The sequence below is a fragment of the Girardinichthys multiradiatus genome, chromosome 1, assembly GCF_021462225.1.
Source record: "Girardinichthys multiradiatus isolate DD_20200921_A chromosome 1, DD_fGirMul_XY1, whole genome shotgun sequence".
NCBI classification, from domain to species: domain Eukaryota; kingdom Metazoa; phylum Chordata; class Actinopteri; order Cyprinodontiformes; family Goodeidae; genus Girardinichthys; species Girardinichthys multiradiatus.
In genome coordinates, this window is record NC_061794.1 from 602577 (window position 1) to 621767 (window position 19191).

At 40.0% G+C, this 19191-nt stretch overlaps 2 protein-coding genes across 5 annotated transcripts in view; both read right to left on the bottom strand.

Annotated features, from left to right (window-relative positions):
• Window positions 1–133: 133 nt before the first annotated feature.
• Window positions 134–12188, bottom strand: rcc2 (regulator of chromosome condensation 2). Of its 4 annotated transcripts, none has more exons than XM_047378725.1 (13): window positions 12037–12188; window positions 10101–10320; window positions 9562–9655; window positions 7740–7883; window positions 7363–7494; window positions 7077–7165; window positions 6883–6997; window positions 3893–4059; window positions 3624–3804; window positions 3432–3537; window positions 3267–3339; window positions 3109–3186; window positions 134–1040 (listed from the first exon to the last, which is right to left on the bottom strand). In XM_047378725.1, exons 2-13 carry the CDS (start codon window positions 10299–10301, stop codon window positions 936–938), a joined length of 1485 nt encoding a protein of 494 aa, XP_047234681.1. In that variant the 5' UTR covers window positions 10302–10320; window positions 12037–12188; the 3' UTR covers window positions 134–935. The 4 variants fall into 4 exon arrangements, with proteins under 4 accessions (XP_047234681.1, XP_047234707.1, XP_047234689.1 ...); XM_047378751.1 differs by lacking the exon at window positions 12037–12188 and adding an exon at window positions 11513–11702; XM_047378733.1 differs by lacking the exon at window positions 12037–12188 and adding an exon at window positions 11493–11702.
• Window positions 12189–13537: 1349 nt separating this feature from the next.
• Window positions 13538–19191, bottom strand: part of LOC124873420 — a 28141-nt gene continuing 22487 nt past the window's right edge. Inside the window, exons 5-8 of the mRNA XM_047374060.1 lie at window positions 17861–17959; window positions 17203–17294; window positions 15382–15522; window positions 13538–15007 (exon numbers count right to left, since the gene is read on the bottom strand). Of these exons, the coding sequence (XP_047230016.1) occupies window positions 14756–15007; window positions 15382–15522; window positions 17203–17294; window positions 17861–17959 (584 nt within the window). The 3' untranslated portion in view covers window positions 13538–14755. The remainder of the gene's footprint in view (window positions 15008–15381; window positions 15523–17202; window positions 17295–17860; window positions 17960–19191) is intronic.

Below are 19191 nucleotides of genomic sequence, written 5' to 3' on the forward strand. Positions count from 1 at the left end.
AGGATTGTGTCATAGTAAACACAATTACAGTCAAGACCAACTTTATAAAGAAGCACCTATTTAAGTACAAACAGTGGTTTTGCTTCCAGGTTAATTACTTGGCAACCATTTAAACAAAGAACAATAAGACGAGTTCATTTTACACAGATCTTTATTTCACCATTGCATTGGAAAAAAACAATGTAACCAAGAAATTTTATCATAAAAATAGAATGCAGTACAAAGAACTCTGCCTGATAAGATGGAATCATTTCTGGAAGTTCTGGCCTGCTTGTGAATCCGCTTTGAGCGTTGAAATAGTTCAGATAAGTGAAAGCTTGAAGGTGACAGGCTCTGCGTATGGAGTGAGTATCCTGGATACAAACGCTGAATGAAGAAGATAAAAGGAATGTAACATCAGGTGGAGTGCACTAACTCAGAACATTATGTTCCAAATCCTCTGCTACTTTACCAGTGGCAACAGCAGACATACGATCTCAAATAAAGAAAAGAACTGATTCTCATCAAGACTTCCATACCCTGAACACGGACGTAGAAAAAGGCACAGGTATGGAGCATTGGTCTCTGAAACCTCTCAGCAGCCAACAGCTACTTAGCACCAGGAAACATGACAACAATTTCAATCAAAAACAACAGAGGAAGAAGAATGTTACAAAGTGGAAAATCAAATGATACAAGAATTTTTGGGGAAGCACAACTAAAAAGACTGAGGTGTTGGAACCTTTGCAGGTTCTTTAAAGGCGGACAGTCCGTCTAACTCCACCCTCACGGTCTCATTTTAGTGTCCGAATTTGTGTGAAGCCAGTCTGCTGGTAGTTGAGATGTTTTGCACGGCACCCCTCCCCTCCTGAACATTACCATCCCACCAGTCACCAGGCCAGAGGAGTTCCAGCTGGCTCTGCCCAGTGAAACAGGGGGATGTAGATGGGGGCTTCTTAGATTGTTCGGGGGTTATACTCGGGCAGCTTCTTCAGCTTCTCCTGTTCCTGCTCAGTGTCTTGTCTGGCGATGACCAGTGAGTGGGAGTAACCCATCACCACCTGTGGAAACCAGCACATTTCCAACATCTCAAACTGAAACAGGGAATCTGTGACTTAAGGTGCCAAACATCTGGAGTCTCGCCGCTCCGAGAGCCCGTTTATTCTTTACAAACTATAGTTTATGGCATATTTCTGAGTTTTGGTATGCTGCAAAATACCATAAACCAGTTGTGTACAAATGTTCACATTTAAAAGTTTTTCATTTTGTTGGTCAAGAACATTTTTTACTCTATATCCTGCAACAAGGAGAACTTTCTTTGAAAACCAGTGTGGTATTTAGCCAAGTTTAATGAATGGCCACGGCTGTTTTTAAGTAAAATACTGTTGGATGTTTTTGGCCCTTTTTACTATAACAGTAACATTAAAGAAAAAAAACCTTTAAGTTGAACCTAACATTTTCTATTTAAGAAGATATAAATTTGTCATTGAAAATATTCTAGAAATGTACAAAAAAGGTCTTATTTGCATCAGGTCCATATTTGTACCGGCCTGTGGTTAATGCAAACTTACCCGCTTACATACAGGTCCTTCTCAAAATATTAGCATATTGTGATAAAGTTCATTATTTTCCATAATGTCATGATGAAAATTTAACATTCATATATTTTAGATTCATTGCACACTAACTGAAATATTTCAGGTCTTTTATTGTCTTAATACGATGATTTTGGCATACAGCTCATGAAAACCCAAAATTCCTATCTCACAAAATTAGCATATCATTAAAAGGGTCTCTAAACGAGCTATGAACCTAATCATCTGAATCAACGAGTTAACTCTACACACCTTCAAAAGATTCCTGAGGCCTTTAAAACTCCCAGCCTGGTTCATCACTCAAAACCCCAATCATGGGTAAGACTGCCGACCTGACTGCTGTCCAGAAGGCCACTATTGACACCCTCAAGCAAGAGGGTAAGACACAGAAAGACATTTCTGAACGAATAGGCTGTTCCCAGAGTGCTGTATCAAGGCACCTCAGTGGGAAGTCTGTGGGAAGGAAAAAGTGTGGCAGAAAACGCCCACAAGTACCCACAGTCAGTGATGGTCTGGGGTGCCGTGTCAGCTGCTGGTGTTGGTCCACTGTGTTTTATCAAGGGCAGGGTCAATGCAGCTAGCTATCAGGAGATTTTGGAGCACTTCATGCTTCCATCTGCTGAAAAGCTTTATGGAGATGAAGATTTCATTTTTCAGCACGATCTGGCACCTGCTCACAGTGCCAAAACCACTGGTAAATGGTTTACTGACCATGGTATCACTGTGCTCAATTGGCCTGCCAACTCTCCTGACCTGAACCCCATAGAGAATCTGTGGGATATTGTGAAGAGAACGTTGAGAGACTCAAGACCCAACACTCTGGATGAGCTAAAGGCCGCTATCGAAGCATCCTGGGCCTCCATAAGACCTCAGCAGTGCCACAGGCTGATTGCCTCCATGCCACGCCGCATTGAAGCAGTCATTTCTGCCAAAGGATTCCCGACCAAGTATTGAGTGCATAACTGTACATGATTATTTGAAGGTTGACGTTTTTTGTATTAAAAACACTTTTCTTTTATTGGTCGGATGAAATATACAAATTTTGTGAGATATGAATTTTGGGTTTTCATGAGCTGTATGCCAAAATCATCCGTATTAAGACAATAAAAGACCTGAAATATTTCAGTTAGTGTGCAATGAATCTAAAATATATGAATGTTAAATTTTCATCATGACATTATGGAAAATAATGAACTTTATCACAATATGCTAATATTTTGAGAAGGACCTGTACATAAAAGCACTTTGTGTGTGTAGGTTGTGTGAAAGCTAAACACACAAAGTGCTATTTTTTAAAGCCTTTAGGATTTGAACTTCATCCTTCTGAAGGCTCATCAAGGTTAAGATTTCTCAGAGAAGCAGGTCTGTAATTACCTGGAAGTTAGTCTAAAATCTACATTCTCCTTATTAAATCAGTCATTGAAACTTTTCTTAGTCTCACCACATATGCTAGCTGAGGTATGTGCTGGACCAGGTTCTCAGCATGAAATAAAAGCTTGGTGTGTGTTTTCTGCTCTCAGGTTGGTTTAGGTACCTGCTCGATGTAGATGCCATCCAGAGTTTTAACTTCCTGAGCAGTTGTGGATGATTTGGGTTTGTTGTCTCCATATCCCTGAAAGTCAGATGAAAAGATGAATCAATTTAATATTGTTCTCCTGAATCACAGCAACATGATGACATGATCAACATTACCAGCTCTCCGCATGTGGGTGACGGGCCCCAGCTGATTGTGCTCTCATCTGCTGCAATGATGATGCTGCTTTTTCTGTGAAAGCAAATACGACAGGCTCTTTAAATCCAGAAAAACAAGGAGTAGGAAACGCTTCCTGAAGCTGCTGGAGGAGAACTAAGACTCACCCACAGGCCAGGCTACGGATCTTCCAACCACACAGGTCCTGCACAGCTTTGGGATACATGGTTGATTCTCTGGAAGTATTTGTCACCCCCCAGAAAAACAGCCCCCCTGGTCACAGATCCATGCATCAGACAGTCAGTAAATGTCATCAATGGCTGCATGACGTGTTCCAATTAACTCTGCTCTCATCTTACCCATCTCATTGATAGCAAAGGAACACTGATAACCAGCATAGATCTGAGCGGCACCGCGTCCTGGGAAATCAAACAGCTTTACGAGTCGGGGGACCATCTCGTCCTTCTGCTCTGTGTGACCAAGACGGCCGTAACCTCCAAAACCCCAGCTGAAGACTCGCTTCTGAGAGTCCAACACCAGCTGAGCACACACAGGCAACATACTGTGTCAGAATGTTGATGCATCACCAGACGTCCTGACAGCTGATGGAGGAAGAGGGGCTTCTCACCGTGTGGTTGGCCCCACAGGCTACATCTCTGACCACCACATTGGGCACAGGCATGATCTGACCGTCCTTGGATTTCTCAATGAAGATGGCAACACGTCGGGGGATGAGCTCACAGTCGAACTCAATCCTCTGGGCTCGGGCGATAAACTTCCCGTCACTGTTGTGGCCTGCAGGGACACAGATGAGGAGTCTTGACCATTTTTCTTACAGAAAGAAAAAAGTCAAAAGGGTTATTTCTTGTAACTATCAGGCTACAGTCTTGGCTGATCTCTGGATGGAGTGGAGTGTGCCTTTTAAAGTTTGTCAAACAGGAGGACAGAAGTTATTTTAGGCTCTAACAGTCCTGCGAGATCGTGAAGCATGTGTTGTTTAAGATCATGCAGCTAGGACCATGGAACCAAAGGGACGTGACCCAGACCTCAGCATTCACCTGGGTAATTTTCAGACGATATGGAAGAACATTTTCCCTGTTTTTCTTTTGTGCCACTAGTGGGCTTTATTTTTCCCAGTATTTTTTTGACAGTAGTCAGACAGGAAATGGGAGCGGACAGAGAGCAAATGTCGCCAGGTCCGGGCTTGAACCCTCTGTATATGGGTCACGCGTTTAACCCCCTACACCACCACCTGCGCCCTGCATTCAGTGCTTTGAATACAAGTCGTTGTGCTTCATGCTCAGCTTGGTATTATGTATATCAGATTCTGCTGATCAACACACTTCTCACATTAGATTGACACTGAATGATCATCCAGTGTCTTTGCCCTGCTGGCTTCTATCACTACATTATTGTAACGCCACCTTAGTTCATAGTGGTTATGGATTTATGACTATCTCCTGAGGTGGATCAGATAAGCTATTTTGGTGGGTCAACCTAAACCTTCCATTCTGTTCTTTATGGAGAGTGTTATCAATAACTTGCATGCCTTTTAAGACCTTTACATCTATAGACCTAACCATCAACACTAAACAGAGATTTGCCTCTTCACACCTGGTGCTCATCCTTGGACAGAATCTTAAAAAGAAACTGCTTAGTCAATCACTTAACCTGGATGGCATTAAATTGACCTCTGATAATAAAGTAAAAAACTTTGGTGTTAACTTTGACTAGGACATGTCATTTAAATCTCATATTAAACAGGTTTCTAGGATTTCCTTCTTTCATCTCCAGAACATTGTCAAAATTAGAAATATCCTGTCCAGGAGTGACGCTGAAAAACTAGTCCATGCATTTGTTACTTCAAGGCTGGACTATTGTAATTCTTTACTATCAGGATGTCCACAAAATGCAGTTAAAAACCTTCAGCTGATTCAAAATGCTGCAGCAAGCGTTCTGATGAAAATTAAAAAGAGAGATCATATTTCTCCTATTTTAGCTTCCCTTCATTGGCTCTCTGTTAAATCCAGAATAGAATTTAAAATTCTCCTCCTCACATATAAAGCCCTTAATGATCTAGCTCCATCATACATCAGAGATCTGATTGGTCCATATGTTCCTAACAGAGCACTTTGTTCTCAGACTGCAGGTTTACTGGTGGTTCCTAGAGTCTCTAGAAGTAGAATGGGAGGCAGATCCTTTAGTTATCAGGCTCCTCTCCTGTGGAACCAGCTCCCAGTTTTAGTCCGTGAGGCAGACACCCTGTCTACTTTTAAGGCTAGGCTTAAAACTTTCCTTTTTGATAAAGCTTATAGTTAGAGTGGCTTAGGTCATCCTGAGCTATCTCTGTAGTTATGCTGCTATAGGCTTAGGCTGCTGGAGGACATAATGACCACTTTCACCCTCTCTGCTAGATTCTCATACTACTCTCTAATTCTGCATTATTTGCTGTTATTTCAGTTTTTAACTTCATGTTCTCTCTCTTTTCTCTTCCTAGAAGCTACACCTGGCCTGATTCTGTGTTTAGCTGTAGCATCTTCCTGGAGGGGGACATTGGCTGAACTGCTGCTGGCAACAACTTAATGCTCACCCTCTACAGATGATCCACATAGCCCTGTCTTTTAGTGTTTAACCCTTTCTCTCTCCTAGACATGGCTACTGACTGAGCTTCTACTGTAACTAACTCTATGTTCTCTCTTTCAGACTCTAACCTTGAAAACTGGCTCAGAGTTTATCTGTTCTTTCTTTCTAGATGAAATGACTAAAGGAGCTACATCCATTAACATTTACTTTTCCTTCCCATAGAAAGTACTCCTGGATCAGTGCTTCTTTGTTCTCTTTGTGTCTCTGCTCTGTTCTCTCAAACCTCCAGTCGGTCGTTGCAGATGGCCGCTCACACTGAGCCTGGTTCTGGTTCTGCTGGAGGTTTCTTCCTGTTAAAAGGGAGTTTTTCCTCTCCACTGTCGCTACATGCATGCTCAGTATGAGGGATTGCTGCAAAGTCAACACCAGTGACTGTCCACTGTCTCTACATGCTCATCCAGGAGGAGTGAATGCTGCAAGTCACTGACTCGATGCAATCTGCTGGGTTTCATTAGATAGAAAAACTTTTTATCCAATTTGAATAAATAACTGAATCTGACTGAACTGTTTGATAGTTAGGATTAATTGGAATGTATGAACCTGACTTGAAATCTGAATGGTTCGATTGAACTGACTTTGTAAAATGCCTTGAGACGACATATGTTGTGAATAGGCGCTATAGAAATAAAACTGAAGTGAATTGGTTCTGCAGGCACCTTGTGCGAGCCCAGATCTCAAGAAGCAGAGGCAAATTGATTTGAGACATCGTGACACGCCCAATGTTTCTCCCCGTTCGACATGTAAATAAAGCAAAGTGGGCAAACATTGTCCTCAAGTTTCTGATTAGTTGGTTGGATTCTCCTTTGGGCGCAGCTCTCTGCACCCATGGGGAATTATCACTTTTTTGTGTCATTCTTCATCCAATCAGATTAAATCATGACACCTACTGTTCAAAGTAACACCCCTGGCACCTTAAAGGAGCAGGCGCAGATCAAACATACAGATGCAGAGGCTGATAAATGTGATGGTTTTTACCTAGCTGTCCATACTCAGGGCAGCCGAATGAATACAGGTTTCCTTTGCAGTCCACCACCATGCTGAACTCAGCACCACAGGCTACCTTCACAAGAGGCTGCCCATTGTAGGAAATCTGGAAAACAGTTCCAAATCCTGGGTTTAACAAACAGAAGGCATAAAGGATCTGGATGAATGAGCAACGCCACACTCACCGGTGCTGGGCTGAGGACTGCATCGGTCTGACTGCCTTGGCCGAGCTGGCCCAGTTTGTTTTCACCAAAGGAATAAACGGTGCCATCCTCTGAGGAAACAACAGCAAAATGGGTTGTTGTCTATTTACACATAGATTAAAACAATCCAATCTGAATCACCAATAATGAACAAAGACAATTTGCTACATTTTAGAAACCCAGAAAAAGCAGAACTCTTGATTTAAAGGTGAGGGTCTGCACAGCAATCAATAAGTAATGACTGCTGGACCCAATAGAACCCGCCTACCCGTGAGTGCCATTGTATGATTCCGTCCACACGCTGCAGAAACGATTACTTGATCTGCCAGGCCCTCAATCAACTTTGGTGCCTCCAGACGTTTGGTGTCCCCATGACCCAGTTGACCTTTGTCATTACGACCTAAGGAGGAACGAAGCACACTGGGCTCAGGAAAGATTTCAGACATTTGGTAGCAGAACATCTAGTCTTGTTGACACACATTAATGTTCAACCTATCAAATCACTTGGTATCATTTCTTATTTCTAGTTTTGGGTCTATTTTAACCACCTCTTCTCCTGCTTTTGTCACCTTCAGTGGAAATACAAGGTTCCATAGAAAGTGATGTTTAAAGAAGAACTCCATAAAGGAGGATAAGGAAGCTTACCCCAACTCCACAGCTTGCCCTCAGTGGTCATGATGAGACTGTGTGCAGCACAGGGGCCAGACACCACACAGCTGACCTGGACATCATTCAGGCAGCCGTAACGGTGAGGACCCCACAGGTTCTGGCCCAGGTTACGGAACGCAGCTAAAAACAAACACATTTGTGAAGTTCAATAATTACAGACACATCACCTTTTGAACGGTTTCTGCAGGTTCCAGCAGTTTAGTGGTCAACACAGACAATACCATCACTATCTATACCTTACCTCCTGGCAAAAATGTGGAAACATATAAAAGTCGGTTTACTTTGTGGCAAAAAAAGAACAAGGTATAATGCAACTATTTTACTGAGCAGCTGGGGTTTGTGGTCCTGAAACACACACCTCACCTAAATGAAATGGCATTTTCAGCTGAAGAAAAATACAGATTCAGGCTATAATTCACATTTTGATTTCAGAAGAAGCCTAGTTCTACAAATGAGTCTGAAGTGCTTGCAGACGAAGACGTGTCGCTGATAGCTGACTGACATGAGATATTTTTCACTCTCCTCTATTTGATCTGAAAAAAAGTTGAAGACAATCATCAAGAATGTTTTAAAAGCACAAATGTTGAGCGGTTTAAATAAAAGAAATTAGTTTCATCCCTGTGATTTCTTGCAACAAAGCCAAACACCTGAAAATTCTCTAGGAGTATTTTGAGGAACTGTGTGACAAAAAAAAAAAAAAGTTCTTTATGTTGAACTAGGTTCTCCATCCTGAGACAATCAGAGGCTGTGAAAACATGACAAAAACACTGAAGAAGACAGAATGTTCACAGCCTTCCCTGGTAGGCAAACCCATACCACCCTTCCTTAGATGATCTTGTGTTTGCAGCTGCTCCTTACCGACACCCCCAACCCCCATCCAGTCACAACAAAGAAGATTTATCAGAGTAGCTGAGAGGTCCAGCTGAAATGCAACATGCAGCTTGCCTGAGGCATCACAGAGCCTGCTGGGGTGGGCTTCACTACTCAGCATGCATGCATATGAATGTACATTACTGTCACAATCAATTAAAAGAATCCTGTTGGCTGTGACACACATGCTGTCTGCAGGCACCAAACAAAGAGACACATGCACACGTAGCATGTGGTCATCTTCACTCGTTTCACTCTCCTTCACAGACAATGCTAACCCGTTCAATTTTTATTGATTCCGTCTGGTCTTACACGGTGCTGTTCCTCGTCAATGTTCTGCAACGGGTCAGGACAACCCTCAGAGTCCAAACATTAAACCAACAGTCCTTTAGGCATTACCACAATGTTTGAAACCTGTTATTAAGTGTTTCACAATGCACAGTTGTCCCCCACCAGACAGAGCGCAGTCCTATAAAGGGTATTTTCACTCATTCTAACAGGCTTGGTGTCTTTAGGAACACGTTTAATGAAATGAAATGTTTCAGGAAAATCAGCTCAAAATAGTTTGGCATAAAAAAATAAATAAAAAACACAACAGCTAAGACATTACATACAGATTACCATGCCGCTAATGTTTAGAACCCAAGAGGAGAACAAGACATTTCAGGTAAGAACTATTTCTTAACATAAAGCCCGTTCCTCTGGGGGACAGGGCTCTGACCACATAAAATAGCAACAAAACAAAAAAGATTGGTGTTTCTTACAAAAGCAATCAAGCCTAAAATCTGAAAGTTATTCAAATGAGCTAAAGACACAGAGTCTTAAAGTTGGGAAATTCAAAATGTATTTACACCTGCACAACATAAACTAGTGAACGCAAAGCTACAGCTCACCATCTTAGAGTTTATTTGTAAAGCGAACATTCTACCTTGCTGTTTGGGCACCTCCTTTCTTCCAATCAAATCCCAGTTAGTTGCCCCAAAGATAAGCAGCTGACCTCTGACCTTTGGCAACTCCAGTTTCTGCAGAAAGCAAACAAAATAAATATGAAAGGGCAAACTAGCTCAACAGACTAAACATGTGTTGTTTCATAACAGAAAGGTTCATATTTAAAGAAAAGTGAAGGTGGATCTTTCTAAAGGAAGTTCTAAGTGATCAAAGACAGGCAGAACTTTTTCTAAAATCAGACACTGGATAAATTTCCCGTCATGTTAAAAGGGTCCTAATGAAACAAAAAATAAAACTCCTGATCTGCATCATCAGCTGAAGCTGAAGTTTTTTCACCAACTGGGCTATTAAAATCTAAACGTTTCATCTCTGATATTAGGGAACATTTTTCTAGTAACCTTAACATACTGGACATACAGCACCAACGCCACATTTTAGAGATAAAACACATAGATAAAATGAAAACTGTTGCTTGAGCCAGCTACCAGATTTAGGGAAAAAGATTATACTCAAACACACTATTTTCTCTTTGACATCGTCCGCCACGGTGACGGGCTGGAGCCCAGACTTAGCAGCAGGCTTGCCGGGTTTCTTGTTGTTCTCCTGCTCAAAGTCAAACTCATCATCGCTGCTGAAGTCTCTGTCTTTTCTTTTGCCAGTTGCCCTCTTCCTCTTCATCCCACCATTTCCTGAAACATCTGTCACCTTCTTACGGGGCATCTTTACAGTAGGAAAGTAGCTGTTTGTGGTTAGAAACAGGCAAGCATCAAGTAGGATTCAGACCAAGAAAAAGGCTTGGATGGTTCAGAGAGGCGCAGGGAAATGTACAACAACACGAGCAGCAGAGGACTGGAGCGAAACAGAAAAACATTGGTTCATAAAGAATTGCACTGCAGCTTACAAATATTGAGAAACCATTAAAAACTGTTGTAAAGAGGTTTATTACACATTAAAATGTAATCAACCCAGCACTGATGCATGGACCTCTGATAGCCACAGCATTGTGTGTAAATGCATCACTGTTTTTATGCGTCAAGACAAACTTTAATAAAAAACTAAATGATCTATTGCACATATGCACAGTGCTGTGAATCATTGTTATTGGATGCTGTGCTGTAACTCTTATTCATTTAGAGAAAAACAACATGTAGTTTGGAATTACCAATTCATTTCATTAGGATAGGAAAACTTTAAATACATAATGTTATCATTGCTCCTCCAATGGACCCTAAATACTTTTTGTAGTAAATGATCCAAACTGAACCAAAGGATGTGTCTTTAAGGACACATGGAGCAAGGCAAGAGTTTATTGAGATAAAGCTGAAATCAACCAAAGTTTTGTAATGAACAGGCAGATCTAAACTGGGAAACAGAAACACCCAATAATAGTTAAAAGAATCTCTAACATTTACTGTGGTGTCGCCAAAACGTATATTCATTATTCATTCATTAGAAATCTATTCCTCCACTTTTGTACGTTTTTGTTTTTATTATTTTGATTGAAAATGAGATTTCCACTTTTCCCAAAAGCTGAACTTGGATGTGAAAATAACATCATCGTCAACAAAGCACCATATTTACTGTTGTACAGTCTGTGACTCACAACCACATGTGTAAAAATAACGTCTAATATGACATTTTGATGTCAGGCAAGAGACCTCTGACCTTTAACTTCCTGAGCCATTCCAACTGATTCTTCCAACTGTAAAATATACCCAAAGTCATCCTGGGTCAAAGTATCCTGGGAGTCATTTTGTCTAACATTCAAATACAAAAAAAAATCCACCTAAATAAGAATCTATTGTTTGTTCTCTGACAAAATGATGAAATTAGAAAAGCAGTTTGTACTGTTTACGGAGATATGAGGAACTTCTGATCTGGCACTGCTCGGGCTCCGTTAAAACAAGTTACCTAACAGTATTATTCTGGACCTGGTTCGCTGTATTATCCCGTCCCAGTCGTCACATTAACCCACTCATCTCCTATCAGCTCTGCCTGATGGATCCCGGGATGAAGGGAGTCAGAAACCGGCAGCAGACTGAGCTCTGACCCGGTGACCGTTAGCTTCATCGGGCTAAGCTATGCCGCTCTTTGTTCGGTTGTTTAGCAGGCTAGCTGCCGTAAAACCCGCCGTACGGCAGGTCAACTTAGACCGTTTCCCGCTCTACATACAAGCGCTGAGAAGTTTCTATGTTTTGAATAAAGTGTGAATTATCCAAAACCTGCAAACACTTGAGTTAAAACTAAGTAAAATCCGAGTAGATGATGGGGTTCATTATGCTAACGTTGCCTCGCTGCTGTATGCTAACAAACAGTCAAAGACGAACGATGCTCCGCTAACAAACTTCAAAACATTTTCCAAACTGCACGTGTTTTCACACCATATCTACTGCCCCTGTGGTATCCGGAACCCAATCCAAGTGATTTGCTTAAACTAAAAAGAAATGATATATACCAGTGATTTCCTGATTCAGCAGCTCTCTGTCCGTCTCCGGTTTGATTGATTTGAACAAAAGAAGCTGCAGTCTGCTTTCACACCACGTGGTTTGCATTTAGCATTCATACAGGAAACCGAGCACTCACCAATACATAAAACCAGACATGGAGCTGCTGAGACGCAGCACGATGAGTAATAACTAAACTTTTAAAAAGTATAAACACCCCGTTTGCTCTTCATTACAGCAAATAGTGCAGCTGATTCTGTCATAAACCTCCATGTAGTTTTACTATTTCTGTGTATAATTATCTGTTCTTTTTCTCTCTCGATAAATAACCTCCATTTCTTGATTTTCTTTTCATTCAAAACCACCACTTTAGTCTCATTTGGTCCTTACTATGTCTCACAAATAGCTTCAGCGTAACAAAACACAAATTAAACCTTTTCTTTAACAAAAAGAGAAAGCAGAAAGTCAAAGTTCAAGAGAACTCCTTCAACAATCACATTGATCATCTTTTACAGTCCCCATTTTCTCCAGTTACTTGACCTCATATACCATATGCACAGCTCTCTTAAAGTTCTTTAAAGTTATAACCATAATAGTTTTGGAATAACCTTCTAACTCTGTCTTTCCTCGGTTTTGTTTTTCATGTTTATTGCTCCATTGTCAGTTATGGCAGTTGATTTTAACAACTTTTTCCCCCCAAGGAAGCTGGTACCACCATCCCTAATCAGATGTTCTTTACTTCTACCTAGGCTTCTACTCTCTTCTACTCCCATTGAAAAATACAAAAACTCATTGGACTTACAGATTGCAGACCCTGACCTCTTTGATCCAATCCTGCTGTCTGACTCAAACTCGAGCTTGTTGGAACAGACGCGTTTTTCTTGGTCAGGACTCTCTGTGTCCATATTTCTGGTGAACTCACATTGCTGTGGGCTGTCAGTGATACCAGTTTAGAAAAGGATTGTGCATTTGTGGTTTCTGGGTGGTCCTGGAACATCCTAATCAATTTGCTTTCATTCCAGGTGACATCTTTGACCAAACAGTCCTAATCTGGACTCTGTTAATGTTTCAACAAAACAAGGAGCCTAAAATCAAATGATAACTGGTACTGGAATGGAAATAGTATGCAAACATTAAACTATGGCAATGGCCTTCCCAAAGCTGCGACTTCAACCCAATTTTATATTTGTGGACTATGCTTAAAAGCCTGGTCTGTGCTTGGAAACTGACCAGTTTAAATGAACTCTATCAATTCTGCCAGGAAAAGTGGTCAACTCTTCAATACAACTGTAGGTTGTGCATAACTGCCTTCAGTCTGTCTTTGTTGCTTTTAAATCTTCCTAATGATGTTTGTGGATTCTGTTTTTTTTTTTTAACATGTTGCAGTTTTCACCACAATTTTAGACTTCAAGCCCCTGTTTTCTGGTTGAAAGTATTCCATTACATTACATGACCAAAATTGTCTACAGTCCTACACAAATTCACAACAAAAAATATTACATAACACTTTACATCTTTATTGCATTTAAACTGAAAAAATGTTTGACAAAAACAATCCCAGAGGGTGTATATATACCTAAAAAATCCAATTTCATAAAGCTACAGAACTACTAAACAAGTTAAAAACGTCTTTGCTGCAGATGGTCAGGGGACACATAAAAATAATTACAAGGGCCAAGATTTCTGTTTGCCACACTTTGCATTTATAAGTATTCACACATCAGGGTTAAGTGGTCTAGCAAACAGAAGAAAACAAATCATTATCTGGAAAGGATTGGTACTGGATTCAGAATAACTGAAAAGCATACAGTCCAAAGAAATTTTCAGAAGGCCTGGAGAACTGTTGATCAAGAATATGGTTGGACATTGAGTCCCAAGAAATGATTATAACCGGTACAATCATTCTGATTCTCTCAGATACTCTCAAATTTTTTAATTTTAGTTCTTAGTTTCGATGCACAGTCCGCTGGCTGAAAGTAGAAACTGCTCAGCACCAACAAAGAAGAATCCACAGGAGGTGTGTGCGCAACAATGGAGAGTATGCAGCGGTGATTGAAAGTGTGGCTTAACTTTAATAAAAGAAATGACCAGTTGGCTCAGTGGAACACTGGCAATAAAATGATATCATGCAAAGGAGGATTCTTGACCAACATGATTAAACACCTCTAGATTCATAGTCCAGAAGTAACAGAGCGCCCCCTTGTTTGATGTGCTGGGTCAGCCTTCCTCCACTGCCTCTGACTCCAGCTCAGACACTCAGCCTAGCACCACACTGCGGTCAGAATCAGGTAAGTCAAAGAACGAAAATGCATTTATACCAACATGGAGGCAGCTAATAAGTTATACTGGACCTAAAACGGTGGGTCATCTCACATGCAAATACCCAGCAAACATTAGCCCATGCAATTTTTCATTCACAAATGACCTGAAATTACTAATTCATACTAATATTCCTAGCTAAACTGTGTAACACTTGAAATACTCAGTGTGGACTGTATGAAATACAATTCTCCACAACCTCAAAAAACATGTATAAAAGCTACAAAAATACTACAACACAGAAATCTGATCCTAACCACTAACAACTGAAAACATAAAGCAGTCTTATGAAAAGAAAACTAAATGTCACACAATTCAGAAATACATAATCCAAAGGTTAATTTAACTAATTAACTAATTTGTCATTTCTCTTGGAATTATATTTCAATGGATACAACAGTGATGAAATGGTCACATTTGCTGGTTAGAACCAGGCAGCAGATCAGGTTTGAGTCCACCTTGCTCGCTGGTTACTGAACTTTCGTCTCCACCCTGCAGCCCCCCAATCATGGAGCCTAGGGTCCCATAGCTCCCCCCGTATGGCTCCATCTGAGCAGCCACACTCAGGCTGAGCCTTTCTGTTCGAGGCATCTGTGGTGTTTGGTTCAGCGCTGAAACTGGTGTAGCTGCAGTATCGCTGAGGCTCTGCACTGTGACAGACGACTTCACAGATGTACATACAAGTTATGAACATAACGTATGTGCTGCTAAAAGTGAGAGAAAATAATAATTCATTCTGCAATGCCATGCCCATTAACTAAGATGTATATTTAGGTTATATTATACTTTAACTGGTGGAGGATAGAGCCACTCAGACACAGCTGTTCAGATTGTCAGCTTCCTGCAAGTGAGTGTTATTGGTAAAAACAAACTACAGATATTGCAACTAAAATATATCAGATTTTAATACATTTAAATTTATTTAAGTTTAGAGATTTCATCCACTATTTATTGGACACATGTATATAAAAGATGCACATATTGTCAGATATGCCATAAAGTGCAAATTTGAATAATGTGAAGACATCATTACTCACGTTTCCTACAGAAGCCTGACTGCCAGCCACTGTCTTCTTCTTTCTGGCCATGCTGGGATTCCAATTGCAAACCAGACTGTCATTCTGCACACTGTAGTTTTTATGGCCAATAAGCCAATATGTATTCATTTTGCCTTTGCCCTGGTGGGAGAATGATGGGAATAGGTGCTCATAAGTGACTAATAATCTGCTCCAGACACTAATGAAATCAAGCATCTACAGTAAAACTACTAGATTGTGATTTTGGAGAAGCCCATTTATAGGCATCATGACAAGCTGTCACGAAACCACAAAAAACAGACTTAATTTCATTATTAGCTTTACATATCCAAAAATGAAAGTATTGGAGGATCCGTGTCATTGTTTGCTAAATCTCCAGCAGTCTGCGAGCGAGAGGCAGGGTACACCTTGGACAGGTTGCCAATTCATTGCAGGGCAACACAGAGACTTACAGCACCGACAACCATGCACACACTCATTCATTCACACCTAAGGGCAATTTCAAGAGACCAGTTAACCTAACAGTCATGTTTCTGGACTTAGCAGCCAAATTGCAGCCAATTTGCAACTGACGTTTGTAAATCTAAGTAAAATCTTACTGCTTCTATCTACATTGAGAGGGGAAGTAGCAGCTACATGCTTCTAGTCAAATGCAGTTGACTAACTGTTCATATTCAGTGTGGCCACCTCCATAAATAAAAGGTCCTGTGAATTTGCTGCTTTTGAACATACAGGTGTTGGTTGAGGTAGAAAGACATCAACAGTGTTGCTGCCCATCAATCTAGGAAGGGTTATAGGACAATTTCTAAACAACTTGGAATCCATTATTTTATAGGGGGTAAAGTATTACAATAACTGCAAGTCTTAATAGGAATGGATGTCCTACATTCACCTCAAAGTCAAACCATACAATGCTCAAAGATGCTGCAAAAACCAATTAGCTCCATGTCAGCTGCTACAGGCCTCAGTTGGCCTGTGAATATTTAAAAGTTTGACTGGGTTGTTGCTTACCTCTTCTCTCAAGAAGAGGGTAACCTCTTCCCTCAAAAAATAATATAGCAGTATTACTTGGGTTTGAAAAATTGCATTTAAACAAGCCACAACACCTTAGTAGCAGCGTCCTTTAAACAAATGAGAACAACGTAAAATGTTTGGCTATAATGTGCTGTGTCATGTTTAGTAAAACCCATCACTAGCACCTCATACAAACCGTCAAGCATGGTGGTGGAGGTTTAATGATTTGGGCTTGTTTTGTAGACAAAGAACCTGGACACCTAGCAGCTATTTAGTCCACCACTAACTGAACTATATACCAAATGATTCTAGAGTAGCACAGATGGGCCATCTTATGAAACAGAACAGTGATCCCAAACACATCAGCAAATCTACGACAGAATGGCTGAAAAAACAAAGTACTGGATCGCACTAAAATACAGACCTCTACCTGACTGCAATGCTGTGGTTAAAACATTTAGAGAGCTGTCCACATCAAATGTGTGCAATGAACTGAAGAAGAATGAACGAAAATTCCTCCACAATGTGAGAGACTGCTGAATACCCACTGAGAGCTGCTGCTGCTGGTATTGAATCATGAACGAGGACTTAGTTCTTCACAAAACGTTTCTTCATGTCAGGTTGAATTTTGTTAAAAAATATATATAAATTGCATAATTTGTCTTATGTTGTCGATTCAAGGTGCTAGTTTTTTGTTATAACTGCAGATTCTTTTCCAAACAGACTAAATAAAACCTTTTTTAAGACATTAAAATTAAATGTATCAAAGAAAATCAAAGACCTGACGGCTTGATTTAGATCTGTTACCTTAACCTCAATCTCTCCACGTAGCTGCAGCTCATAGGCATTGTCCTTCATCAAAGCCAAATAGGTTTCTGAACTGGTGTGGATTTTCTGAGCTGGAACAAGAAAACACATGTTCATTACATTCAGTGCAACCGCTTTGCTATGAGAAAAATTTCATGGTCATAAACAAATTCCAAGATCAGCCAACATCAGCCAACTAAATGTTTCATAAGGATTTTCCAGCAATTATTATTGAATATGACAGTGTAACTGAAAGAACAGTTAAACTAAAATTTGTATAAATTCTCTGCGAATTATAGACCTGAGCTTGAGTTACCTAAGACATTAACTGTCAAAAGATGTAATCATTTTATGGAGAAACATGACTTAGTCGACCTTTCATATCAGTTTAGAAAAAACAAATCGCAAACTGTCAGATTTGATCTGTTTCTTTTGCATTAGGGTAAGTGAAACTTGATAATGCTAAAATAAATAAAGTCAACTATTTAAAATATATGTTGGGGTAAAATAATCCCTCACTTTTGTAGATGTTATGTAGAATCAGATGACTAAGCTAATTTGGCTCAGCCATGGCCTTATCATGTTGTCATGATAGAACTTAAAAAAGTAACTCATGGACATATTTTAAAATCTGGTCTTCTTATTAGTGAGTACTTACGCAGGCTGGTGGACTCCATCCTGGAAGCAGTGTTGACTGTATCTCCAAACAGACAGTATCTTGGCATTTTGTAGCCGACTATTCCAGCCACACACGGACCTGTGGAGCCGGAAAATTTAAAAAATTGCTCTTCTTTTTGTTTGAAAGCTTAAATTGTAAGGTCATCAGTTAGCAATGCAACCAGAATGCACAAACACAGGAGAAATCAAATTCAATTAAATCAAATTCAGTAATTAAATGTCATCATTCACAAAACAAGGAAATGATGTTTAAAGCATCCCAAAAAGGCAATAGTAATAGTAATGTGGTATTACTTCATCTCCCTGAAACTGTTTCCAGATATTGAGCTTCACATCCCAATGAATACTACAAATGAAACCTAAATATCTGACATGTTTCTACCTGATTTTATGATGATAATAAGAACACACACCCTGTAAATTTTAATTAAATAGTTGGATGTTGGGGCTGCACAGTGGCACAGTTGGTAGCACTGTTGCCTTGCAGCAACAAGGTCCTGGGTTCTTGGCAGAATTACCAATTATCCTAACATGACTGTTAGGATAATTGGTCTCTCTAAATTGCCCTTAGGTGGACTGAGTGAGTGCATGGTAGCTTGTCCTGTGTGTCTCTGAGTCGCCCTGCGATGGACTGGTGACCTGTCCAGGGTGTACCCAGCCTCCCGCCCGTAGACTGCTGGAGATAGATACCAGCTCCCCGTGACCCACTATGGAAGAAGCGGTATAGAAAATGACTTAACTTAGTTAGATGTTTGTCACACTGTCCAGACTACCCACTACCTCTGGGTGGTGCTGTTGTTTCAGCTGAACATTGGTTTCTATGTGTTTTGATATTCAATTCAGTTTATTTAGACAGCAGCAAATTATAAAACATAAAAACTAATAATAATAAAATAATTCTATTTCTACATTTTTTTCTGAGTTTATTGTTCTCTTGCTCATTTATGAATTTCAAGGCTATATTATAATCCAAATGAAAAAAATCATTCCCATTATGTATCTTTTTATAATGTATAATTTATTTCCTTTGATATTGTGAATTCACAATGCATAAACCAAAAATTACAAATACATATGTATTTGTAGATTATTACTTTTAAGTATTACAACATACCTCCACACAGATCTAATAACAACACACACACATAATATTAAACCTGATAATCCTTAATAACCATTGTACTATAAACAGTATTTGCCAAGCATTTGTATTATTATTGTAATTTGGGTTTAACTAAATTGGACATGTTCTTTAAAGAGGCTTTATGTAATTCCTTTCTAATAAATGACAAGATTTAAATGGCAAACATT